Below are 27895 nucleotides of genomic sequence, written 5' to 3'. Positions count from 1 at the left end.
GCCTTTCGAAAGCTTGGTAGGTCAGTTCAACATTTGCAGAGTGGCTAACAGGCACAAGGTATGTCTGGGCATATGCAGCAAGGGTAACAGGAGCCTCTGTTTGCCAAAAGATCTTGACTGTGTGTGCTCCAGGCCGGCCCTTTGATGTCCTGTCCCTCAGCAGGGCTGGAATGCCTCCTTGATCTGCAGTCCTCCACACCCCCGTACCCCTACTTCCTCCACCCCTCTTACCCCTCCCATCCCTGCCCTTTCACAGCCTCCTAGCTGCAGCTTCCCTGGCTGGCCTTGAGCAAGGATGATGGTGATAATGTTGCATTTCCCCTCCACATTGTTAATTTGGAGAACTCTCTGGGTTGAGGACACTGTATCACCTCCAGAAATGCATCTGAGGATATCAGATGTTTCCAGACCCTTGTCCTAGTATGGAAAGGTATCCAGAGTGTACCTGAGAATAGGGGGGCCAATTAGGAGACCACAGAGAGGCTTTATCCCTTTTCTTGTTGGGAGGGTATATTCCTTATATCACTCAGAACCAAAGAAGAAACTGGCTTCACTCTTAATGTTTCATCCTTACTTTAGACACTTTCGTAAGTGTGAGTTTGTAGAGGATTTAAATTCACATCAAATTTCAGTTCACATTTTTAGGGTTATATTGAAGCATGCATAATACATGATACCCTCTGGGCTCTAGATTTATTTAGATTTCAACACCAGAGAGAGAGATGAAATATGCACAAGATTGAACACAGTGAGGGCCAATGCAACATTAATTGCACTTATTCACTATCTTCTCTATCAAATAAAATTTGAAATGTAATTAGTTAAGCTTCACGCATTTCTGTTTCTCCACATGCACTTTGGGAACCACTTCTCCACTGTTGGTAGGAAAGACTATAAACGTGATCATTCTCTGGGCGAAAGAGCACTTGTTGTGCTTTTAACCAGGGAAAGAGCTTGCATTCTGGATTTTTGTACCAACCAACTTCCATATACAAGAGAGCACTGAAATGCTATGTAAGGCGACTGGCATGTTCATCTGAATTTCCCACTGTAACATGATGTTTGGGGAAGTATTTTCTTTTTTTTTTAAGATTTTATTTATTTGTTAGAGCAAGAGAGAATGCAAGCCAGGGGGAGGGACAGAGGCAGAGGGAGAAGCAGACTCCCCGCTGAGCAGGGAGCCTGATGCGGGACTCCATCCCAGGACCCCGGGATCATGACCTGAACTGAAGGCAGACGCTTAGCCGACTGACCCACCCAGGTGCCCCTGGGGAACTATTTTCATGACACTTCCTTTTTCAAATACAGACTTGAAAAACTCTAAATATTAGGCACTGTACACAGTTCTGGGCCATGGTGTAGCATTTCCTTCAGGAGTCGGGCAGCTTGTCCACGCTCCGACTACACCCCAGCGCCCTATGATGCGCCCACAGCCCTCTCCCCATCGCCGCTTGCGAGCCTGTGTTACTGGTGTGTCGCTGTTCCCAGCGCACTGCACAGCACATGCTCCTCCCCACCCCGTGTTCTCTCTCCCTATTCTTCTTCCCTCCGTATTTTTCTTTCCTTGTCTTCATGTGTCTTGGCTCTAAGTCATGGAATTCCTTTGTCATACCTAACAAAATTAACAATGCCCAGTTAAATACCGTGCCCAGTGACCGTTAACTTGTCGAAACAGCAAGTAGGAAAGACTCAGCCACCAGAAGCCCAGCACGGGCGAATGACTTATGTAGGGTCACCATGTTAGGGCCAGAGCTGAACTTACAACCAGTATCCCTGCTCTTTTGGACTCATGCAGCCCAACATGCTGCCTTTAAAGTAAATTGAAAAATGGCATCTAAAAAAAATTGCTTTAATTGTAGTTGACACAGTGTTACATTCATTTCAGGTGACAAGTCTATATAAAGTAACAGCATTTTAATAATATTTTATTGGAAGATAATTTACAATACCGTACAATTCACCCATTTAAAGTGTACAGTTCAATGGCTTTTAATGTATTCAGAGTGTGTAGCAATCACCATAATCCATTTTAGAACATTAGATGATTGCATCATTGAGAAGAAACCCAACACCCCCAGCTGTCACCCACCAAGCCCCTGTGTCCTGCAGCCCCTAGCAACCACTGATGTACCTTCTGTTTCTACAGCTTTGCCTCTTTTAGATATTTCATGTAAAAGGAGCCCTACAGTATGTGGCCTTTTATATCTGGCTTTTTTTCACTCAGCAATGTTTGCATGCTTCACCTGTCTAATAGCATCTTAGAATAAGAAGAAAAGCTAGTGATCATCCTTCAATTGGCAGACAGGAAAACTGAGGCCTGGGAAGGTGGCCCATTGCTGAAGTCACAAAGCCTGACAGTGGAAAAGTCAGGGCTGGATTCGGACCTCTTCCTGCCCAGGGCTCAAGCAGGTTTTCTCCCCAGGCTTCCCCGGTGAATGTGCAAAAGCTCCTTAGCTCTGGTTGGCAAGCTAACACAATGACACTCCTCTTCGCAGGTCTCCCCATTCTTCCTCTTCTCAGCTATTTTGTTACCACTTGCAAGCAGGAGGAGGCATTTTAGGTTTCTTCTAGGTTTGTGAATGGTCCAGGGGCCAGATGTCTGAGGGTGGATAAGTGGGGACCCTGCTGTTTCACTCTCTGCTAAATATAGATACAAAGGTATAAGATGGATTTGCTTATGATCTTAAAACACAATTTAGGGGGGGCACCTGGGTGGCTCAGTCGGTTAAGCATTGGCCTTCAGCCCAGGTCATGGTCTCAGGGTCCTGGGATCGAGTCCCAAGTGGAGCTCCCTGCTCAGTAGGGAGTCTGCTTCTCCTTCTCCTTCTGCCCCTCCCCATCCGCCTCCTTCCTCCTACCCCTCCCCCTGCTCATGCTCACGCTCTCTCTCTCAAAATAAATAAATAAAATCCTTTTTTAAAAACACACAATTTAGGGACACCTGGGTGGCACAGTTGGTTGGGCGTCTGACTCTTGATCTCAGCTCAGGTCTTGATCAAAGGTCGAAAGTTCAGGCTCCACCGGGGTTGGGCTCCATGCCCAGCGTGGAGCCTACTTTAAAGAAAAAAAAAAAAAAAAACACATATACACACACAATTTAAGGACTTTCCATATTTGTCATTCTGTCTTTTACATGACATATCATCAGTGAGTACTAAGTTCAACTAATAATAATAACGGCATTAGAGTAGCACTTAACTAGTTTTCAGAGACCTCTCACATACATTCTCTCATTTACGACTTTCAGCCAGTCTCCAGGTGGCTGATATCTGGATGAGGAGGTGGAGGCTTAGGAGGATGAAGTAGTTTGGTCCACGCCACACGAATGGCAAAGGTCAGAGTAGAAGTAGACCCTCTAACTTGAAGCCCCATGATCTCTTCCCTACATGGCACAGGTCGCCACACACCATTGTAGAAATTCTGGATCAATTGCCCATTATTTTTTTATTAATTTATTTTTTTAAGATTTTATTTATTTATTTGAGAGGGTGTGGGAGAGCACAGAGGGAGAAGCAGACTCCCCGCTGAGCAGGGAGCCCGATGTGGGACTCCAACCCAGGACCCTGGGATCATGACCTGAGCCGAAGGCAGATGTTTAACCGACTGAGCCACCCAGGCGCCCCTCAATTGCTCATTATTGTTCAATGATTATTCTTTAAGTGCCAGCCCAAGACTTGCAGGACTTCTCCAAATAAACCTGGTATTCCCACTTGGCTTCTGATCCTGGTCACTACAGGGATGCGCACCTCCGTGATCTGGCTCCATCACACGCCCCTCTGCCTCCTGCCCACGGTGCTCTCTGGAACTCAGTCTGCCAGCAGAATGAATGCCCCAGTTTTTCACAAGTGTCTCACCATCCCTTCCTTCTCTCACTGAAATCTGGCTACTCTCGGAAGACAGCACTTTCCCCCATGGCCCTGGTAATTGCAGACGTTTTTCCACTGAAGTTCTACCACTTAGTTCCACTCTTAGAAGTTAGGTGGGTGTCTCTGTGGCCACTTCCAAAACATTCTTCCCTCCAACACCCTACTCTTAAGTTCCGACACGAGCTACAAAATGAATGAACCTTGAAGACATGATGCTAGGTGAAATAAGTCAGACGCGAAACGACAAATACTGTATGGTCCCACTTATTCGAGGTACCTAGACGACTCATAATTTTAGAGACAAAGAATGAATGGTGGTTGTCAGGGGCTGGGGGGAGGTGGGGATGGGAAGTTGGTGTTTCATGAATTCAGAGTTTCAGTTGGAGATGAAAACGTTCTGGAGACAGATGGTAGTGATGGTTGGAGAGCAGTGTGAGTGTGTTTAGCGTCACTGAACTGTACCCTTAAAAATGGTTAAAATGATAAATTTTATGTTATGTAAATTTACCACAACTAAAAAAAAAGAAAATACTTCTTTCGAATGCATGTCCTTAGAGTGAACCTCTGCTTCTGCTCCTCTCCGTCATCTGCTCACCCTCTGGCCCCTGCCCTCAGGTAGAAGACTCTAGCACGTGGGTATCGTCTCCTCTCCAGCATTGGCCCTGTCTTCATTCCCTATTTCTTCAACATCCCTGTAAATGATCTGTGCTCCCCTCTGGTCTCTCAGCTTCTTGATTTCTCAGTTCCAGAAGGCTTTTCCCCTCCCACACCTCAGCCCTCACTCACGTGACCATCCGTAGGGTCAGCCATGACCCACTGCACCTCCTCAGAAACCTCGTCCTGAAACCCATGCCTGTGACCCATCCATTGGCTCACTCTGGTGCTCCCCTCCAGAAATTCTCTGGTCTCTGAGGCCTCCAGCCCATTCTCATCTCCCTGACTCATGTGTCCTCAGCGCCCTCCATCCCTTCATCATTCACCACCCTTCCTGCATGTTCCGGGGATGGGCCAGTATCATTTGTATTTGCAGTTCCTTCTTAGAAGCATCCCCCCCCTCAACATTTGTGTGCATCCGCCTCCACATCGTTGGTCTCACTTCAGGTGTCCCCTGCTCAGAGACCCTCCCTGGCCACGACCCCTCATCATGCTATAGGGTATCAACCATTTTAGCATCTCACCTATTTGTTGTCACGGTTTTGTGCTTCTCTGCCTAGAACATAAGCCCTTGGCAGAGACAGGCAGGCTCACCCCGCAGCTCCCCCACCCCACCCCCCACCTGCAACACAGACTGCTTCAGCTGGAGCTCAATACATGTGTGACCAGTTGAGCAGGAAAACCCTTTGAAAACAAACAACATGGTCATATTTTTAATCTTTTTACCCTAGATTTATAATCTGGTCATTCTTTTTTTTTTTTTTTTTTTTAAGATTCTGTTTATTTATTTGAGAGAGAGAGAGCACAAGCAGGGGGAGCAGCAGGCAGAGGGAGAAGCAGGCTCCCCGCTGAGCAGGGAGCCCCACGTGGGGCTCAATCCTAGGACCCTGGGATCATGACCTGAGCTGAAGGCAGACGCTTAACCCACTGAGCCACCCAGGCGCCCCTAATCAGGTCATTCTTTGCCTGATCCTCCTGCAACATCATCAAAGACTCGGCATATTTTCCACATTTGAGAAACTGTGAAACGAAGCATCCAGGAAGGATGTGAAGAGCATATCCCTGCCACCATTTCCCACAGTGTCTTGTGGACAATATCCAACAATGCCGGAGCACACAAAAATCTTTCGCAAGGCCATGATTGTGCTTATTGGGCTCCAGATTTATGCCAAGAACTTGGTAGGATTTCTGTATGAAATGGACACCATCTCAATCACTAGTACACATTTTGAAAAGTTCCTCCTCCATAATGCTTTCTGGCCCTCTGACAGAAGGGTCAAAAACATTGAAAGCACAAGGCAAACACCTTGCAGTAAGAGTAAACCAAAAAGGAGTGCTGAAAGAGGAGAGAGGAGGCAAGCCAGCACGTGGAGGCTGGCATGCAGGCTGTTAGTGCTGCCAAATCTTCCCAGGCGCGTTGTTCCCCTGCCTCATGATCCCTGGGAGGCTCATGACGTCAGATGCCCTGGCAGGTGACAGTCATCCAGATAATTAGAAACCTCTCTTCCACCCGTCTGTCATTATCATGTCTCTAGCCTGCCTTGTCTTCATTTTAGCTTTCTTTAAGACCATGCTATACAAATAGAAAAGGGCACATACGATTTCATCCGTCTTCACCACCTCAGCACAGCCCTGTAACCCGCACCCGCAACCGCACCGTGGCGGCAGCACATTATAGGTTCCCAGAAACCTCCTCACTGAGGTGAAGCGCTGTTCTGACTCCTAACAGTGGACAACAGTTTTGCCAGGGCTTGTATTTTTCTTTTAATGGAGCCATGCGGTAGATTGTCTGTTTTGCCTGGCTTCTCTTACTCAACGTTGTTGGTGAGATTCGTCCACATCTTGAGGTAATTGTAGATCAATCATTGCTGAATCATAGTCCGTTGTATGAATATACCACAATTTATCCATTCTACTATTGAGGAACATTTGAGTGGTTTTAGGCGATTATGTGTAGTACATCCAAGAATATCCTAATGCATGCTTTTGGTGCGACCTCTCTGGGGAGTGGATACTAGGGACTGAAATGGCTGGGTCAGAGGGTGTGCATATGGTCAGCTTTCGTAGATTGTGTGAGTGTTCCAAAGGGTCGTACCAGTGTGAACTCCCATCAACAATGTAGGTTGTGCTGTATGATCACCACACTTGGCATTTTCTTCATTATTTTATCTCTTCTGGGGGTATGTGTGTGCCATTCCCTGTTTTAGTAGTTAGGTTATGGATTGCCATGAAAATGAAAAAGCTAAATTCTGTAATTTGCAGCAATTCACTCATATATTCTTGTTAGAGAGCCTATTCCTTGCTGAGAAACACTAAAAAAGCTGGCAGAAATTCTCAAGCAAACCATTAATGACTGCCTGACACATTCCTTCATGATCTGAAGATTTCCTAAAGCAGCCCCACAGACAAAAATTTTAATACGCGTTTAGTACTTTCCAAGGTGCTCCTGACCTAGGTTATCATTGGGAATGCACCCATCTCCATTCTCCTTGAGAAATTCCCCGTGGTCTCTTGGGATAAGGAAAGCCCGGGATAAAGATTTCAGTCAGTACTCGCAAAATGTTCTTTAATTGTTGGTTGATATTAAGAAAGAACAAGTTAAAACATGCATAATTGATTAATTCCCTTCAGATCATACTCTTATTATTTCTAATATTTCCCATCGGCAATCATAAAAGTTGAGCTGTACAATACATCCATTTAATAACAGCAGAAAAGAAAAGAAAGACATTACTATTATAGTCTTAAACTTGGTGGCAGCTATTTAAACAGGAGAGTAAAGATTTCCATTCAGAGGCACTGCAAAACAGATGGTAACATACGTATTTTTTTAAGAGGTGAGGACATGTGTAAGCATCCATCTGGAAGTAATTCTAATTCTAAAATGTCTATTGTTATTAGTAAGCTTTCAGTTGACTTCCCCTCCTGGAACAATGAACTAGCTTTTTCTTAAAATAGCCCCCAAATTATTCAGACAATAAAAAGACAAAAATTTTTGAAGACTCATAGTTTTGCACAGAGGAAGAGCTAAGATCTCCCACTAACCCATGAGCTCCTAAGAACTGTTAGCTCTCTGTGTCATATAAAGTGGAAGATACAGCTCTGATTGGAGTTTTGGTCCATTTGACCATGTAGAAGTCAGTGCAAGTAACTTCCAGTTCCTCATTAATATTTCATGAGCTGGAGTGAGTTGGACTTCTTTCTGGTGGTGACTGTACCACAGGGTAATGTGCCAACATTCCCTCAAACTTGAAATGGTTTTATTTCAGGATCCAGCTAAACAAAATGGAAACATCACTGTTGACCTGGGTTCAGCTTATTTCCCAGCAGCTAAGAGTAACAGGTGGAAGCCTTGGGCAGGCAGTGGGCTTGGTTGTGACTTAATTAGCATCAGGTGATCTGGTATTAACGCTTGGACTCTGTGACTCAGAGAAAGCTTCGTTCACATGTTGGTGTCTTCAGACTAAGTAGCTGAACCCAGGGAGCGTTGAGGAGTGAATGGATGGGCCCTGCTGATTTCAGTTGGTCTGTTTTTCAAGCTTCATGGTATAGATTCTTGAATGAGAGAGACATCCTGTGGGTTAACCAGCCTCAAAGCCAAACACCCTCAGAAGCGACCCCCTTCAGGTCCTGGAAGCCCAGTGCTGATCACACCCAATTTGCACCTCCCTCTAACTTGTGTAAGGACTTTGAACACTTCCAGTTCCCCAGCCTGGTTACTTGAATTCTTCCAGTTCTTCAGAAGTTACGCACCCTCTGAGAGGGACCTGGATCCTAGCTTCCTCCACTGCCCCGGGCCAGTGAGCGCCCAACTTGAAGAACAAACGTGTGCAGCACCTCCAGGAGGCTCACACTCAGCCGTCTGCCACGTGGCTGCTGAGCACACCCTGGGTGTGCTTGCCCTGTGGCAGTGTGGAGGAGAATGTAGAATATAGACCTACAGGTGGCATCTGTGAAAACTCATTGTGCATCCAGGGCAAAATAATGTTAGAAAAAGCTTTTCCAGGCTGGGGAAACTTAAATGGCAGGAAGATCAAAATCAGGGTAAAATTAGGAGAAATGCTGTGAAATACTCAGCAGTGTTACTGCAGAACAAGGAAACGAGAATGTCTCTTGAGGCTGCAGCACAGAGAATATTCCTGGAGTATCACCGCCGCTCTTCTGGTGGGGCTTGGCGCCACTGACAGTGAGAGGTCAGCAAGCAGTGCAAGGCAGATGAACAGAAGTGGCTCCGAGGAAGGGAGCATTGTTCCTGGTACAGACCCAATCATTTGAACAGGGTGAGAGAGCTACAGGGCATGACGGGAAAGAAGGGACAATTTGCGTGCGCCATTGTAGTGCAAGAGGAAGCTTCACGCTCAGGGTCTCACGCTCATTTGTAGTCAGCCTAGAGAGTCGGTATATTTGGAGTTACTAAAGCTACAGAGCACCAGAAATAGTTTTCGGCCTTCACCTCCCACCCCGGCTGGACTTCATTTGTAACTCCTTCATTGTGAAAACCGAGGAAGGGCAAAACACAAATCGGTTACTTCTGCAACATCTGGTAAGGAAGGTGTGGGAATGACTGAGCTCATGGGTAGCGAGGATGCAAGGCGTCCTGTGCTCTGTGCCCACCCCATTCCCACTCTTCCTTATCTCAGATGAGAGGGTTGCATAACAATTCCTCCCACTCATAAACCATCTTTCTTGTGAAACATTTGATGTTTTAAATGTGTCGACAGCCTTCTTATCTGTATTACAATTTAAAGAATCTTTCCAAAATATTTAAAGAATCAGAGAGACCCCACTGGTCTGGGAGGTAATGATTCCACTGTGAGGCAAGTGACCAGGCTAATGGGTTCTTGCATCCCAATGACATCATGATCCTAGAAAATGAATGGAAAATTCTAGAGGTGGCTACCTACTGTAGGATTTCATTTATACGACATTCTGGAAAACATAAAACTAAAGGTAAGCAAAGCTACATCCTTTTAAACCTTGAAAGTTACCCCCAAATCTCAATATATTCAAGAGTGGGAAAGTCATAGGGGCCACATTTTCTAATCAGTGCAAAAATATATATATAAGCTAATGACAGGCTAGTCAAGAAATTAAAAATACACTTCTGAAAAACCTTGGATAAAAAGAAATCTGAGCTTACATTTGATGAGTTCTTCAGATTAAACAGTAGTGCCACATATCAAAACTCATAGTTAGGATCAAAGCAGTAATTGGATAAAAATGTGTAGCCCAAAATGCATTACTGAGAAAACAGCAGTGATGGAAAATAAATCAACTAAGAATTTAGTGCCAGAGGTGAGGGAGAAAGCTAACAAAGTAGTTTTCGAGAAAGTTAGATAAATAAAGAATAATGGAAATGAAAACAGAAGTTCATGAAATTTACAGTGATAAAAATAAGTTATTTTACCAGCAAAAACAGGTTTATTCAAGAATAGCAGAGAATTGCAATTTAGGACAGGCAAGCCATGGCAAAAAAACGGTAGGCTAGTCCCCAACAAAGGAGAGGAATGTTGTTTTATGGAGAAGGAGGAAGCTAAGGGAGGGGTTGTTTTGGAAAAAAATGTCCATTTGAGAAAAGCAAGAGTTCAGGGTGATGAGGGTTTCTCATTGGCTGGGTTGCTGGGGTAGTTGATTTCTTGGAGGAGATGCAATGTGTATCTTTTCCTGTTGTGGCCTGTAATTGATGATTCTTTCCTGTTGGGGATTCTTCAGTTGGGGTGTGTAATTGGCAATTCTTCCTGTAATTGACATCAACTGGTAAGGGGTGAGAGCTCCCCCTTCTGGTCTCCCGACTCCATTTTAGTGAGGTTTCCCTTTATTAATTTTCATACACTCATGATCCACAATGGAGAACTGCCCAACGGGAAAATACTTCAAAAGCCAAGGTGTGTTAAAGAAAAAGGAACTCAGAGGCTGTATAGATGGAGTTGAAATTTGGGTTGCCTTCATGGGAAGTTGGCCTCTCTAGTTTCCTTATACATTGGTTTAACTTTCAGGGCCCTGAACTGTCCCCTGATGGTAAAATCATCTTCTAAGAATTGCTGAGGATGGTTCTGAATTTATGCCCTCTAAGGTTCTTGGTTCTCCTTCACTGGCATCTTGTCTATGAGTCTGTACCCTTGTATATGATTCTAACAGGTCTTAGGCCTTAAGAAGGAAGGTTTTTTTTCATACAGTACTTGATGTGTCATCATATTCCCAATGTGTAATTCAAAAATGGCTGTTTTCAGAGGTTGGAAACTATAATGAAAATAAACAGCTGTTGATGATCATCCAAGCACCAAGTTTAAGTTTACCATAAATAACTTTTCTGCGCTAATTAAGGTCAGGTTATATTTTTTTCTAACAAGATACTACTTTTGATTCCAAATTACTAAAAGCGTATGATCAAGATTAAGAGTTTGCCTTGGCTTTTGCTTGAACTTTGAAAGAATTCTCTTAAATGCCAGGTTCCTAGGAATTGGGAAAAGCCATGTTTGAGTAGAATTATCTTTTGGTTAAGATCTGACTATTTACTAAATTGTCAACCTAGGTTATTCCTATTTCCTCAGGCTGCTCTTTAAATGCCATAAATTATAGAATAAAGCCTCTGAGGTCACTGACATTGGTTTTGCATTCATAGAACTTCTCAAACAAAGGCAGCCAGTCACTGGGGCATTATGCCTGTGACATCCCAACACACACTGAAATGATGCCCAGCAGTCCATGCCATATACGTGCCTAAAGAGGAAAACAATAGCAAAGATAAAGAAGCACTGACTCCATGGTATTTAGAGAGAATTAATGGAAATGAAATGTGTACAGAGTTCTCCCACAGATATGGTAAAGGCAAAGGAAAAAAGATACGTGAAGCTAGTTCGGCTAATCAGATCATATGCCAGTATCTGAACGGACTAGCTGAGCTAATACATACCAATAGTGTATTTAAAAAATCTTGTAAGTAGGTAGCATTCATTCAGTATATGTTTTTAGGGACGCCTGGGTGGCTCAGTCATTAAGCGTCTGCCTTCGGCTCAGGTCATGATCCCAGGGTCCTGGGATTAAGCCCCACATCGGGCTCCCTGCTCAGCAAGGAATCTGCTTCTCCCCCTCCCTCTGCAGCTCCCCCTGCTTGTGCACTTGCTCTCTCTCTGACAAATAAATAAAGTCTTTATAATACATGTTTTTAGGCCTCATATTAATCAGCTATCACATTGAAAAATTAAGTCTCTACAAATATTTTATGACCCTAAATATACAACTCTCCCAGAAGCAATTACACTTTTGTCTTTCAGACAAGCAGGCAGTAACTTAAAGCACTGCATTCTGACAGTGGTAAGATGACTATTAATAATGAGTTTCAGTAAATTTGCAAACTAGATGAAATGGATGGATTTTTTTTACAGGAGATGAAAAATATATTGACTCAAAGAAAGGAAGAAAATGAAAAAGAACAGAAATGAAAGAAGAAATTGAAAATATAGTCAACAAGCCACTCTTGAGAGATTTCAGTAATTTTACAGGCAAATTCTGCAAATCTTCACGACGGACAAAAATAATTTCCTAATAAAGATAGATAGGGGTGCCTGGCTGGCTTAGTCAGTTGGGCATCCAGCTCTTGGTTTCTGCTCAAGTCGTGATCTCCGGGTCGTGAGATCAAGCCCCACGTCGGCGCCATGGAGTCTGCTTCAGATTCTCTCCCTCCTTCTCCTTCCCTGCCCCTCCCCCCCACCTCACGCACATAAATTAATTAAGTCTTTAATCTTAAAAAAAGATTGATTGGTTTTTTAAAACTCCTTATCAATCTCAGCGGTATAATAAAAGAATAACCATCTTTTAGACCCAAGAAGAGTTTACTTAGTAAGGTAAAGTTGATTCAAAATCAAGAAATTCATTAATCTAATTTACTTCATTCACTATTCAAAGGGGAAAATTCATATTCTTAATAGATTCATATTCTCAATAGATTTTTTAACTGATAGAATTCAACATTTTAAAACTTTAAAGAAAATTTTCAAACATACTTAAGTGTACAGAGGAAGGGGACGCCTGGGTGGCTCAATCAGTTAAACATCCAACTCTTGATTTCAGCTCAGGTCATGATCTCAGGGTTGTGAGATGGAGCCCGGGGTTGGGCTTAAGATTCTCTCTCCCTGTCCCTCCCACCAGCTTGCATCCTTGCTATCAAAAAAAATTTTTTTTGTAGAGAGGAAGGTATAACAAAGTCCATGTGTTAATGACACAATCCAACAATTATCGATATTTTGCTAATACTTAATATTCAGATTTTATTAACACTTTTTGCCTTTTCTCACACTCTCCTATTCCACCATGGCTCAGCAGGGCATAAATCGTCAAGACTAACTACCCTCCACTGAACATTCCAGCACCTAGTAATTGAGTGAAAACCATTGTTATTCATTTAGAAATTTTAGCACTGAGAGGAGATAGGTTGCTCGGAGATTTTATAGGAATAGCATACATTTCTTGTTTATCCAAAGTTCTAAATGATTGAAGATGTCAGCGTTACTAAACCACGTGTAAGGTTTCCAAGAAACCATACAAGAAATTCTAATGTTAGAGGAAAAATTAAATAGATTATGAAGCTAAGTTGAAACTCTATGAAGATGAACTGAAACATGGAACACTGAGAAAAGAAAGGAAGAATTGTAAGTGAGGAAAATGCTTAACAACCATGACTAGTCCAAGAAATATGAAAAGAACATAATCATCCAGCATTATTCAATGTGGAAGAACAAACTAGAAACATTACAACTGTATACAGTGCTGTAAATTTTAATACAATGTCAGTCACGTGCACCTCTCATCTTGTCTGATAAAAGACTTCCGTGTTCAAAAGAAGACAATGCCTTATATATATATATAATCCTTTCAGGAACCGTCAGTAAGGTGTAAGGCCTGCAATAGGTGCATGGATAAGCAAATTGTGTACATCTAGACAATGGAATACTGCTCAGAAATTTTTTAAAAAGGAATGAATGATTGATATACATAACCATCGTGAAATAATCAGGCTGAGTGAAGGAAGCCAGACAAAAAAGATTCCATTTGTATAAAATTCTTAAAAAATGCAAATTAACAGATGGTGGGAGAAAGTAGATCAGTGATTGTTGAGAACAGGCAGGAGCGGATGAGGGGGGCCTGCGGGAGGGAGTCCTCAGGGGTGTGAGGACGCTTGCGGTGGATAATGCGGTCATGATTGTAGTGGTAGTTTCACTGGTCTGTGCGTGCCAAAACTTACCAAATTATGCCCTTTAAACAGTATGTGCAGACTGTATGTTTGTTCCACCTTAATAGAGCTGTTTTCAAAAATGTGTAAGAACAGACTTGGATGTCATTTGCCTTTGATTTCTGAAGGCTGTCTTTAGTCATGAGCAACCCTACGATGTTCTCTCAGAGGAGTTTGCTCACTAAATCATTAAGTCTTCCCAGGATTTACAAACATGAGGTGTGTACAAGCAAATAAAATGTGTTAACTAATAAGATACGCAGGAGGGGGCGGGTGGCGCCTGGGTGGCTCAGTCAGTTGGGCAGCTGACTCTTGGTTTCGCTCAGGTCATGATCTTGGTGTCCTGGGATCGAGCCCCGCAGTGGACGCCACGCTGAGCTTGAGTCAGCTTGAGAGTCTTTCTCCTGCTCCTTCTGCCCCTCCCCCCCACTCACATTCTCTGTCTCTTGGTAAAATAAATAAATAATAAGATAAGCAGGCACAACTTATTTTGTACTATGTAACTAATAGAAGAAAATATGCTTAACTCCGTAAAACTGTCTTCTTCCAGAAACCTCCAGCACACATTACACATATGGGCAAAGTGCCATCAGTCTTCTCATTAAAGTCATGAAGAAGTCAAAGGTACCTACAAGTACTGCTACTTTTCAGTATTTACAGATCTTCCTGGCCAATGAAATAAGACCAAGGCGAGGAAGCATCTTGGACTTGGAAAGGTACAAAAAGTAAACCGACAAGTGTGACTATTTATAGACCATATGATCATCCGCCTAGAAAACCCAAGAGGATCAGTAGAAAGACTACTAGAATTAATGAGAGAAGTCAGCAGGGAGGCCAGATAGAGTACCCTTAGCCTTCCTATGCACCAAAATAACTACTTAGAAACTTGAAGTGGGGAAGTATTTACAATGCAAAAACGGGTCCATAAAATACTCAGAAATAAACCTATCAAAAATGTGCAAGACCTGTTAGGAAAGTCTTCAAAATCTACTGAAGAGAGGCTCTCAAAGAACACGTATTTCATGTACTGATTGGGAAGACCCAGTGTTGCAAAGATGTTGGAAAAGTAGTCCCTTGAAACCCATTGATGTTACCACGTCACAGTCCTTCCTTCTGGGAAGCTATTGGGATTTTTTTTTCTTGTTAATGAGACCAGTTGCATCAGTATCTCTTAGAAAATAATTGCTTGGGGCATCTTCTGCTCCCAGCACCTTTGTTTGGAGCCTGTGCTGGCTCATCCTTGCCCCTCAGTGTCCTGAATGAAGGGAAACCATCGTGTCTCTGCTGCAGTGGCGCAGATGCCTGGAGGAGCCCCAGGTTTCCACCCCAGGGGCATTAAAGGGGGCTTGTCTCCCCGCGGTGTGAGCTGGACAGATGTCTGTCTCCACCCTTTGAACAAGGAGCCGCCTCAGTGTGGGCATCCTGGACTGCTCCGGCTGGGCACTGGGGACGGGAGTTGTGAGCGTTGTTCCGGCTGTGGATGAAAGGACGCTAAACACTTGACCGCATCTCTCTTGCACTCCTGGAGCTACATCCTAGGATAATTAAAAGGGCTACTCCAGAGGATTCATCCTGATTTGGCAGGTACTCAAACGGATGTCATTTCTCATAAACAGACCTATAAATTCAATGTGGTCCTACTCGAAATCCCAACGTGGTATTTCTGGACCTAGAAAAGCTGATTCCAAAATTTAACTGGAGGAGAAAACAGACATGAACAGCCAAAAACAATTTTTTTTAAACTTGTGAAGAGAACTTCACCTACCCAATATAAAAACATATACTAAAACTATAATCATTAAAACAAAGTCCAGGGGCACCTGGGTGGCTCAGTCAGTTATATGTCTGCCTTTGGCTCAGGTCATGATCCTAGGGTCCTGGGATCAACTCCCACATTGGGCTCCCTGCTCAACAAGGAGCCTGCTTCTCCCTCTGCCTGCCGCTCCCCACCCCCCGCCCGCCCCTGCTTGTGCTCTCTATCTCTCTCTCTGACAAATAAAATCTTTCAAAAAGTCCAATAGAATATAAGAATTGGTAATAGTAGGAAGAGCTAAATCTACTGCTGGAATAGAAGAACACATCCAGAATTTAATCCCAAAGTCCTATTTAAGGTTCTTTAATGTAGCTTTGGTATTTTTTGCTTTTACTTCATCAACATTTGAATCACAGCATCAAATAGAAAAGTGCACTCGGCAATTTCTCGTTCTTACGTTGCTTTTATGCTTCTCTCCTTCAGCCATTCTCCTGGTCTTCAGAAAAAGGGGAGGTTGAAGGGCGTAGACCTTGTTTGCAATGGCTTGCGGTCCACTGGGACAGGCCAAGGGGACTGTCCCTGCAGATGGCAGGACAGGTCAGAGCAGGCTAGGGTCCCCAGCCCTCCCTTGCTTCCTGGGAATAATTGAGCAACACTAAGTAGCAGGTGGGGGTCTGGGTGCTTTGCACATATTGGAGTGGCGTAACTTCTTCAAGGTTTCACAGCTAGTTAAGACTTGGACCTGTTAGTTAGTGGGGTCTCAGAACCCGACGGCCTCCCAGGACTTCTGTCCTCCCTCTTGGGACATTTCCTCTTACTGCCTTGTTAACATGCCTGCCATCTTGGCCTGGCTTCCTCCCACATGTATGCTCTGGCCCACAGTGCTCACACAGTCATGCCTTGTGGGCATCCCTAATTCAGCTGTCACCTGGAACTGCTCCCTGGCAGTTCAGCCCAGAGGGGACATCAGGGCTGCAAAATGCCCTCATCGTAGCTGTCACTGCCATGGCTTCCCATAGGTGATGCAGTGTTTGTCTGAGTCCTCTCCTGACCTGGAAGCGCCTTAGAGCAGGGACCCCGCCATTCGTCCTTTTATTCACAGTGATTGGCAGATGCTAGACAGGAAACGTTGGCTCTAGAAATGGATGATAAGCACCAAATTTTGCCAGAATTCTCAGAAATGACCTGGAGAGAGTCATAATTGCGTCTGTTGAGCGGTCCAGACAACTGACTCTCTGGCCTTGTGTGGTGGTAACTGGCCCCCCCTTTGCTTGCACGGTTGCAGCCCATGCGATCTGAGCAGACGGAGATGCGGAAACGGCAGATGCCTGCAGCCCAGGAGACCACGGACTCCACACCAGGCCAGCCCGGGGCGGGGGACCGCGGGTCCAACACCTGCTGCTTCTGCTGGTGCTGCTGCTGCAGCTGTTCCTGGTAAGGTCGGGCCTCTTCCGTCATGCCCTCCTGGTGGGCACATGGTGTCCCTGAGTAGTGCCAGCTTATGATTAACTCTCTAGGCATTTTTGGTGTTATTTCTTTAATATTTATTTGAGAGAGGGAGCGAGCACAAGTGGGAGGGGCAGAGGGAGAGGGAGAGAGAATCTCAAGCAGACTCCATACTAAGTGTGGAGCCCAGTGTAGGGCCAGACTCACGACCCTGAGATCATGACCTGAGCCGAAAGCACGAGTTGGACGCTTAACTGACTGAGCCACCCAGGTGCCCCCATACATGTTTTTAAACAACTACTATATGCCTGACACTGATTTGGGATCTGTGAAGGACAACAACAAACACACACATACACACACATACACACACACACACACACAAAGGGGCTCTGTATGCCAGCTCAAGGGATTTCTATTCAAATCCCTGAAATCAGGTTAGTGTGTTAAACAACTAAAGAATAGTCTAAGGCTGCTGGTGATCAAATATTAATATTTGGGCAGAAACAATAACTAGATGGTTAGAAAGGAGTGAACTCAAGGCAGTCTACTTGGTAATAAAGGCTTTGTAGAGGAGTTAGAATTTAAGGTGGGTCTTAAAGGTTAAGGTTACGTAGAGGGTGCCTGGATTTTATCTTCTGCTTTTCTTTCATGAATGTCATGTTTTCATAAAGAGAAATGTCAAAATATATGCTTAACAGAAGAATATAAAAATGTAGGCTAACTTACTGGTACAGTAAGATACACAATCTTTGCTTCAAAAGAGAGATACACAACTTGAATGGAAAATATCCTTGACCATTTGAGTCACTGTCAAAGGTCTGGAGAAATGTATAGAGTTTACACTTAGAAATCATAGGAACGTTAGGTGGCGTTTCAGAAATTTTGGCTACAAGAAGTGCTTATGCCCACTAAATGTGTGCCTAACTTTAGGCAACTAAATTATTGTATGTTTATGTAGTCTTGACCACAAGTTGGACCAAGCCCTAACTCCCCAGAAGAGAACATGACCAAGTGATAGTTCAGCTATCAAAAACAGTAACAGGACTAGGCTGATAGTAAATGTCCAGGAAAATTTGGTCTCTTGCTTGATTTGAGCTAGTGTTAACTTCCAAGAAGTTCCCATCCGGTGGATGGGACCCAGCAATACCACACTCTGAGGCCTGCTGGAGTCATGATGGTGGGTGCTTGGCCTGTTCAGAGCAAAACCCCAGACGGAAAGTGGGGATATGAGGGACGTGGGAGCCAAGCAGTCTGGCGCTCCAGTAAGGCTTCAGCCCCGAGTAGGCATCTGAAGGACTCGGCAGGAAACCGGAGGAGAGGCCCGTGTTCGCACACCGTACACACGTGGGTGTCCAGGACCCTCCCTAGACTGGGAGGATACCCACCAGCGGTGACGGGGTTTCATTTCAGCTCCTCTTCCAGTCTTTCACTCCACTAATCAGTTTCAGTGAGGTAATTAGAGATGATTGTCTGAGAGTTGGGCAGAGATATCCTGGTGCGGGGAGACTCCTGTTGACCCCGTCACCCTCCCTTCTCTGTTGCCTCAGAGGGACACAGGAGGCCGAGATGGTGGCCTGAACAATGTACAGCACTGATGGTGTGAGCATAGCAGATGGTGGCCTGCCATTTCCAGAGCAGGCTCCTTCTACTGGCACCAGCTAGGGTGAATAAATTATGGAGCTGTGCTTAGACATCATCATCATCATAGCCAACACTCCTGCAGCACATATTGTGTGTGTACTTAACAGACAATAGAGCAATGAGAAACAATGTTGAATTGTTATATTGTACACTGAAGCTCATATAACACTGTATGTTCATTATGCTTCAATTAAAAGAATACAATAGAGAAATGTCTTCAAAGAACTGGAGAAAAGTAATGGAAAACTTAGTCAAACTATAATTCAAGAGCGGGGGGTAAAACAAGACATTTTCAGACATACAAAGGCCAAGAGAGCTAACTGTCTTCAGACCTACCCTAAAAGAACAAGAAAGGGTGTACTTCAGGAAGAAAAAGTGAACCCAGAGGACACGTCATGGGAAACAAGTAACAATCATGGACACAAACTGATCAAATATAGTTATAAAACATATTTAATTTCAAAAAGAATCCAACATTGTAAGCAAATAATCTCATGTTCATGGTAGACAAATCAGGTAACTTCAGACTTCCTTAGGAAAAAAAATTACATTTTCTTTCCAAATTAATGGTATTCTTGATTAGTCAGAAGTATAACAGACAGTTTCCACATCGATGGAAGACAGTAAAAGAAATATAGAGAACTAAAAAAAAGAAAGAAAGAAATATAGAGAACTATCAATATAGGACAAAGGTGATTTTAACAAAAGAGAGAATGAACTATTTTATAAATACCAAGATACTTGGTATTAGGGTGACCAGCTCATCCCAGCTGCCTGGGACTATCTTGGTTTTAGCACTGAAAAGTCCTATGCCCCAGAAAACCCATGAGTCCCGGGCAAACCGGGAAAATTGGTCACCCTACCTGGTATCCAAATCCACAAAAATACTTCTATTCCTATATTGCAGCTCATGCAAAACCCAATCTCTCCCTACAAAAAAAAAAAAAAAAAAGAAACCAAGATCAATTCCAGATGGTTTAAAGCCCTAAATGTGGGTAGCCAAGAATAAAATACAGGATATATCTTTCTGATCTTGGTATTGGGAAGAACTACTTTTTAAAAAGATTCATAAATCTGACTACATTAAAATATAAAAATGTGTCTAACGAGAAATAGAAACATATTCTACATAAAGACTTAAACATGAATATTTACAGCAGTGTGATTAGTACTAGCCAAAAAGTAGAAGCAACCCAAATGTCTATCAACTAATGAATGGAAAAACAAAATGTGGTATATCCATACAGTGGAATATGATTTGACCATAAAAGGTGTGAAGTATTGAAACTGCTAAAACATAGATGAACTTTGAAAAGATGATGCTAAGTGAAAGGAGACAGACACCAAAGAACATATATTGTATGATTCCATTTATGTGAAATGTCTAGAACAGATAAATTCACAGAGACAGAAAGTAGATTAGCAGTTCCCTAGGCCTAGGGGAAATGGGTGCTGATGTGTACAGTTTCATTTTGCAGTGATAAACTGTTCTAAAATCATGGTGATGGTTGCACAATTGTATGAATAAACTAAAACCGTTGACTTGTACCATTTAATTTGTGAGTTTATGGTGTGCAAATTATATCTGAATAAAACTTTTTAAAATGTGTTTAACAAAAGATCAGAAGTAAAATGAACAGATAGAACATACTGGGAGAAGATAATTACAAGGCATTTAGCAAACAAAGAACATAAACCTAGAACATATAAAGAAAGAACTTACAAGAATATAATAACCAAAAGAAAAATAAACAAATGAAATGAAACAAAACATAATCCACTTGTGCTCCTACCAACAAGGATCGGATATGTGAAAGCTAAATATATAGCCTTCTAAATATAATACTCTACCCTAAAAAAACCTCTTGCACATAGGCAAAAAGAGACCTGTATGAGAGGATTCACTGAAGCATTAATCTGATTAAGAAAAATTGAAAATATCTCTAAAGTTCATGAACAGAGAATGGATAAATATATTGCAGTGTAGTTATACAATGCAATACCACACAGCATTTAAATGCGCATGTGCTGGAGGGCAAAAAAAAATTGTGGGGCACTTGGGTGGCTCAGTTGGTTAAGCATCTAACTGTTGATTTGGGCCGGTCATGATCTCAGGATTGTGGGATCGAGTCCCAAGTCGGGCTCCATGCTCAGCGTGGAGTCTGCTTGGGATTCTCTCTCCCCTCTCCCCCTCCCCGCCCCTCTCTCTCAAATAAATAAGTAAACAAAATCTTAAAAAAAAAAAAGAAAAGGTACACAGGGCGCCTGGGTGGTTCAGTCGGTTAAGCGTCTGCTTTCAGCTCAGGTCATCATCCCAAGGGTCCTGGGATCGAGTCTCGCTTGGGCTCCTTGCTCCGCAGTGAGCCTGCTTCTCGAGAACCTCTGCCTCTCTTTCTGTCTCTCTCTCTGTCTGTCTCTCATGAATAAATAAATAAAATCTTTAAAAAAAAAAGGGGGGGGGGCGCCTGGGTGGCTCAGTCGTTAAGCATCTGCCTTCGGCTCAGGTCATGATCCCAGGGTCCTGGGATCGAGCCCCGCATCGGGCTCCCTGCTCAGCGGGAAGCCTGCTTCTCCCTCTCCCACTCCCCCTGCTTGTGATCCTGCTCTCGCTGTGTCTCTTTCTGTCAAATAAATAAATAAAATCTTTAAAAAAAAAAAAAAAAAGGTACACAGCAAACTTTAACTGTTTCAATGTTTAACCTCTTTGATTTTTTTTTTCTCAGTATGCTTTTGAGACTTATCCGTGTCGATAATACATAGTAGAGGCAATTTTTTTTTTTTTAAAGATTTTATTTATTTATTCATGAGAGACAGAGAGAGAGAGAGAGAGAGAGAGAGAGGCAGAGGGAGAAGCAGGCTCCCAAGGAGCAGAGAGCCCGATGCGGGACTCGATCCCAGGACCCTGGGATCATGACCTGAGCCGAAGGCAGATGCTTAACCATCTGAGCCACCCAGGCGCCCAGTAGAGGCAATTTTTAAGAAAAGAAAAAGGAAATATGTTTTCTAAGCCCTTGTATTATCTTTCTCAAAATTCTGCTTCATGGTCTTCTGGCATTTCGTTTTATCAAAGAAGTCATGCTGATGCTGAATTTCTTAAAAATAAACTTTTTTTCCTTTGTAAAAGATTGAAGAATTTTTTCCTCTTTGTAGCTCAAAAATTTACCAAAATATATCTAACCATGGGGCTCCTTTTACTGACTAGCTCTTAAACATGGTGAGCAACTATTTTAGCTTCCAGCAACCTTTTCTTGTTCTACTATAACAATAACAATAACAATACACTCAGGTTAAAAAATTGACACAAAATATATTTTTCACTTTTTTAAGAACACATTACCTCATTGAGAAATATTCTTACTTTTAAAAAATAAGACATGAAAAAATGTCAAAGCTTAAATGTAGATTGTATTATTTAATTCACAATGTAATTTCCAGTTCTCTTAGAATCTTGTGTCAAATTCATCCTTTCTTGTTCTCTTTGATTTTTCTTACCCATTGTGTACTGATGTTTTCTGCTTACAAAAGAAGCCTAAGAAGTCAGGCAGTATTAATGCTCCTGCAGCGAGAACACCCTCCAGATGCCTCTTAAGTTATTTTTGTTTCAAAAAACCATTATTTACTGAAACTGGCATCATGAAAGCAACAAGTCAGAAGAGTTCCTGCATTTCTAATGACTTTGCATTAACGAAAAACAGAGCTGCACACACACACGCACAATTACTGAAAATCCATAAAGCAAATGTGCTAAAACTAGGCTGAATTACTCTTCTAAAATGGTGGAAAGAGTGGAAAGGAAAGCTATAATAAAAGAAATAGAAGAGTACAGGAGCAATAGATAAAGCAAACTCAAATAACCAATATAAAAAATCCACTTTGAAATCAGTGGGGAACTAAAAGCATTCCTCCTGAAAGCAAGAACAAGGCAAGGATGTCTGTGCTTTCCCCTCCTGTCTAACATTGTATTTTAGCTATCAGTTGATGCAGCTGGACAAGAGAAAACAATGTGAGGCCTAAGAATCAGAAGAGAAGTGTTAAGACTCTCCCTATCTGCAGAAGATATGAGAGTATACCTGGAAATCCCAAGAGAATGGTTGCTAAACTAATGCAAACACAAAATAATTCAATAGGAAGAAAGATACAGAATTAGTGTAAAAAAAGAATAGCCTTCAGAATATAAAGAACTCTTACAATTCAAAAATAAAAAGACAAACCAATTTATAAGTAGGCAAAAGAGGGATGCCTGGATGGCTTAGTCAGTGGAGGATCCAACTCTTGATTTTGGCTCAGGTCATGATCTCAGGGTTGTGAGATCGAGCCCCAAGTTGGGCTCTGCGCGCAGCAGGGAGTCTGCTTAAGATCCTCTCTCCCTCTCCCTCTGTCCCCTGCCCCCACTCTCTCTCTCTAAAATAGATATATCTTTAAAAAAACACACACATTTAGGGGCACCTGGGTGGCTCAGTCGTTAAGCGTCTGCCTTTGGCGCAGGTCATGATCCCAGGGTCCTGGGATAGAGTCCCGCATTGGGCTCCCTGCTCAGTGGAGAACCTGCTTCTCCCTCTCCTCCCTGCCTGTGTTCTCTCTTGCTATCTCTGTCTCTCTGTCTCTCTCAAAATCTTTTAAAAAAATTTTTAAAAGATATTTAAATAAAAATAAATTAAGTCAAATAAAAAAGTAAAAGTAGGGGGGCACCTGGGTGGCTCTGTCGGTTAAGCATCTGCTTTCGGCTCAGGTCATGGTCCCACGGAGCCTGCTTCTCCTTCACTCTGCCTACCGCTCCCACTGCTTGTGCTTGTGCTCGCTCTCTCTGTCAAATAAATAAAATCGTTAAATAAAAAATAAAGTAGGCAAAATATCTGAGTAGACAGTCTCCAAAGAAGACATACAAAGAGCTAATAAATACATGAAAAAATACTCCATCTCATCAGCCATTAGCAAAATGCAAGTCAAAACCACAATGAGGTAGTACTTCCTACCCCCCGAGATGGTGAGAATAAAAAAGACAGACACTAACAAGTGTTGGCAAGGATGTGGAGAAACCTGAGTCCCTCCAGCATCGCTGGTAGGAGTATAAAACGGCGTGGCTGCTTTGGAAAACAGTTTGCGACTTCCTCAAAATGTTAAAAATAGAGTTACCATAGGAAGGCATTTCCACTCCTAAGTGTCTACCCAAGAGAAATAAAAACAAACATCCACAGAAAAAACCTGTACATGAACATGCACTGCAGAATTATAATAGCCAAAAAGTGCAAATAACTTAGGGCACCTGGGTGGCTCAGATGGTTAAGCGTCTGCCTTCAGCTCAGGTCATGATCCCAGGGTCCTGGGATCGAGCCCCGCGTCGGGCTCCCTGCTCAGGGGGGAGCCTGCTTCTCCCTCTGCCTGCCACACCCCCTGCTTGTGCTCTCTCGCTCTCTCTGTCAAATAAATAAAATCTTAAAAAAAAAAAACTATTAATCTAAATGTAAACTCTCCCTCAACTAGTGTAGACCACAATATTATAATTTATTTTGCTAATACTTTAGCATCATACTTTTAGTTTTCTTTTTTTTTAGGATTTTTTTATTTATTTGAGAGTGAGTGAGCATGAGTTGGGGGCAGAGGCAGAGAGAGAGGGAGAAGCAGGCTCCCCGCTGAGCAGGCAGCCCAGCGGGGCTCCATCCCAGGACCCCGGGATCATGACCTGAGCTCAAGGCAGATGCTTAACTGACTGAGCCACCCAGGCGCCCCTAATTTTGGTTTTCTCAAGAAAACCAGTCAGGGTCCATTTTTTTCAAGAAAAGAAAGAAATTCACCTTGGTAATCTGGAGTTCCCTTTAAAATAGCCCCTGATGCAGAATGATCTCGGCTGACATGTAAATGTTTTGTTTCCTGCAGTCTCACTGTTAGAAACCAAAAAGAACAGAGACCCAGGAGGCCCTCCCATGAGCTCAGACGAGGAGAGCTTCCAGCCTGTGAAGAAAGGTAAATCTCGGTGTTTAGCTCACTAAATTGACAGGAATGCCAGCCTTATTGTTTTGATTTTTCATCATTGTAACAGTTTCTCTAACTGCAGTTTCATAATATCAAATCATAATGCGGCGCCCCCTTTCCACTCTGTAGAGTTCACTGTGTGACAGGGAGAAAAATTAGTTTCATTATTAATTTCATCCCTGCTAATCACAAACATAAATTGATGCTTCCTGACAAAATATGGCGTTATCCTATTTTCATATGATAGACTTCTTAAAATAAAAGACCATAATGAAACATACATGTTTGGTTTTCAGAAAGTTTTAAAAGTCCATTTTTTTTCTTAACTATATACTCTAGCTAATTGTAGTATTGTCTTAATTTAAGTATTTTTGGAAAAAAAAGTTGGGAAGAAAACACATAAATTACTTTCCATAATGTCAGATTTTAAAATTAATCTCTTCTTGTTCCTGTAGTATCAGTTGGCTTACTTTCACTTACCTATTCTAATATCTTTTCTTGGTATTATATCTATATAATTACAGATACTGGACAAATATCCTAAAAACATTGTTCAAATAGGCCTTGTATTAAACTGCTAATTTTTGAGGGGAAAAAAACAAGTAGCCGAAAAGGTTACTTAAGTGTTTCTTTTTCATTCTTTATCTTATTTATCCTTACCCAGATTTTTCAAACTCTGGGAAGCATATTAAAATCTTCCACAATTTGGGACGCCTGGCATGCTCCATTGGAGGAGCATGAGACTCTTGATCCTCAGGGTCATGAGTTCAAGCCCCATGTTGGGTGTAGAGATTTCTAAAAAAAATAAAAACTTTTAAAAAATCTTCCACAATTTATGAGCTTGTTTAAAAATAGCTTTTATCAAGGGGCATCTAGGTGGCTCAGTGGGTTAAGCATCTGCCTTAGACTCAGGTCATGGTGGGGAGTCTGCTTCTCCCTCTGCTCCTCCCCCAACTCTGGCTCACTCTCTCTTTCTCTCTCAAATAAATAAATAAATCTCAAATAAAATTAAAAATTAAAAAAAAATTTTTTTTAAATAGCTTTTATCTTGAGGCACCTGGCTGGCTCAATTGGAAGAGCATGCAACTCTTGATCTCAAGGTTGTGAGTTCAAGCCCTATGTTGGGTGTAGAGATTACTAAAAAAAATAAATAAAATTTTTTAAAAATGGTTTTTATCTTACATATTCCGGTATATTGTATTCTGTACTAAAGCTTTGAGGCTCTAGTATCTGAAACCAGAATGCCTCATTGAGGCCTGACTCTAACCATCCTGCCAGTGGGACCTTGGGCACCCCAGGATCATGACCTGAGCCCACGGCAGACACTTAACCGACTGAGCCACTCAGGCGCCCCCCAGATTCCCCTTTGTATAAGATTATCAGTCCTAGGGGCGCCTGGGTGGCTCAGTCGTTAAGCATCTGCCTTCTGCTCAGGTCATGATCTCAGGGTCCTGGGATCGAGCTCCGCATCGGGCTCCCTGCTCAGCAGTGAGTCTGTTTGTCCCTCTCCCACTCGCCCTGCTTGTGTTCCCTCTCTCACTATCTCTCTGTGTCAAATAAATAAATAAAATCTTAAAAAAAAAAAAGAATATCAGTCCTACTGGATCAGGGCTCATCTTAATCACCTCATCTTAACTTAGTTAAATCTACAAAGACTGTATTTCCAAATCTAGTCACATTCTGAGGTACTAGAGTTAGGACATCAGCATATCTTTTTGGGGGACATTATTCAACTCACAGCACCCTCCTGCAAAATAAACACTAGATGCAATGGATTTTACAGTTTGGTTCCACAAAGCAATTCTGGAATTAATCAGTCCAAGGTTATATAGGTCGTGTATAACTACCCAAACGTCTAAGAAATCAATTCAGTAGGGATACCAAAACCAGATGAGGACAGTACAAGAATGGAAAGTTGGAGATAAATCCTGCGTGCTCAGGAACTCTGGCCACATACAGCCACGTGGGTGAATCTTAGACAGTGTTGGGTGATGAAAGCAAGTGGCAGAAGACAACATGGAGTTAGCCATTTTAAAAGTGAAGAAAAAAAAACCACTGAAGGACAGATATTCTTCAGGGATATCTACCTACATAAAAACAACGAAAAGAAAGGTAGGGGGAAGAAATCATTTAATAGCGATCATTGTTGAACAGACGAAGCTTTCTGACCTCAATATAATTAAAATATAAGTAAAAATAAACTAAACCAGGGTGAGTCCAAAGTCAAGCCTAGCAGTCCCTCAGGGTGGGGGAGTCAGAGAGAGTGGGGTGCGGCCATAGGACCACGGTAGGCGCGGCTGGTGGTGACCAGCTGGTTCTCACGGTGAGTGCTGAACTATAGTGTGTGTTTATTATCACCCTTTATAGCTTGCAGTTATATAACATAATCTTTCCCCTTTCTCTTTAAAATTCTCTTTCAAGTTTTAAAAAATCACGAAAGAGACACAGCCGCGTGGCTGCTCTGGAAGGTGGTGTGCTGAGGTCTGACGTACTTCTGTCACAAGTGACTGGGAAGCCTTGGTCAGATGCTTCTAGGATTTTTCTTCACTGTTACAGTTGTAAAGCTTTGCCAGGACTCATTGAGACGTGAACAAGTACGCTCTTGGCAGTTCTTCTAGAGATTGGCCTGCGAGCATTTGGCCAGCAGCCATGCACTCCAGCTAAACAACCTGAAGGGATCGCACTCGTGTGTTTTTGCCAAAGGCCGATGGAAATGGGCACAGCCCTCTCCCTTCCTAAAAGGGCCAAGGTGCACATTTTCATCCTCAGAAGGGAAAAGGGTTTGTTTCTAGTGAGGAAATGCAAAGTAACTACCGATAACCTAGCTCCCTCTCGCCCCTTCCTTTCCGTCTCCACTCAGCCCAAGTCCCACTCTGGAGGAGGTCAACGCCTGGGCTCAGTCCTTCGACAAGGTAATGCTTACTCCAGCGGGAAGGAATGCTTTCCGGGAATTCCTCCGGACAGAATTCAGTGAAGAAAATATGCTTTTCTGGATGGCATGTGAGGAACTGAAAAAAGAAGCTAATAAAACTATCATTGAAGAGAAAGCAAGGATAATCTATGAAGACTACATTTCTGTTCTTTCTCCTAAAGAGGTACGTACCCCGCAAGGGGCTTCCTCCCCGGAGGCCATTGGTAAAGTGAACCCCGTCAGTGTTGGGTCACCCAGGCACAGTGACAGCTATTCCACAACAGAGATGACCACTCCGCCTGCGCTCGTAGTATCCAGATGCCGGGGATCGTGGTCTCACAAGCGGGCTCTCGGTGGCCCCTGAAATCTGTGAAAGCTTTTGTGCCTCTTTCTGGAGAAAGTATTCCTGACTTTCACTAGAT

The 27895-nt window shown here is 42.9% G+C and overlaps 1 protein-coding gene and 1 long non-coding RNA gene across 6 annotated transcripts in view; one reads left to right on the top strand and one right to left on the bottom strand.

The window, feature by feature from the left end:
- RGS20 (regulator of G protein signaling 20) overlaps positions 1-27895 on the top strand; it is a 46408-nt gene that overhangs the window by 14869 nt on the left and 3644 nt on the right. For 3 of the 5 annotated variants that reach the window (XM_078072384.1, XM_036106251.2, XM_036106262.2), the window contains exons 2-4: positions 16788-16936; positions 24467-24553; positions 27423-27657. In XM_078072384.1, coding sequence (XP_077928510.1) covers positions 16788-16936; positions 24467-24553; positions 27423-27657 — 471 coding nt within the window. Of the gene's footprint in view, positions 1-14299; positions 14466-15078; positions 15334-16787; positions 16937-24466; positions 24554-27422; positions 27658-27895 lie in introns of those variants that run through there. The other 2 variants (XM_036106270.2, XM_036106274.2) reach the window with 2 other exon arrangements.
- Positions 1834-24662, bottom strand: LOC144381860 (uncharacterized). The gene is made up of 4 exons (XR_013447895.1): positions 24385-24662; positions 23282-23396; positions 2942-3051; positions 1834-2640 (listed from the first exon to the last, which is right to left on the bottom strand). It is a non-coding gene; the product is annotated as an uncharacterized LOC144381860 (long non-coding RNA).

The sequence above is a fragment of the Halichoerus grypus genome, chromosome 5 (genome assembly GCF_964656455.1).
Source record: "Halichoerus grypus chromosome 5, mHalGry1.hap1.1, whole genome shotgun sequence".
In the NCBI taxonomy this organism is placed as follows: domain Eukaryota; kingdom Metazoa; phylum Chordata; class Mammalia; order Carnivora; family Phocidae; genus Halichoerus; species Halichoerus grypus.
Note: the sequence above shows the minus strand (reverse complement) of the source record. Positions and strands in the feature narration are given on the sequence as shown.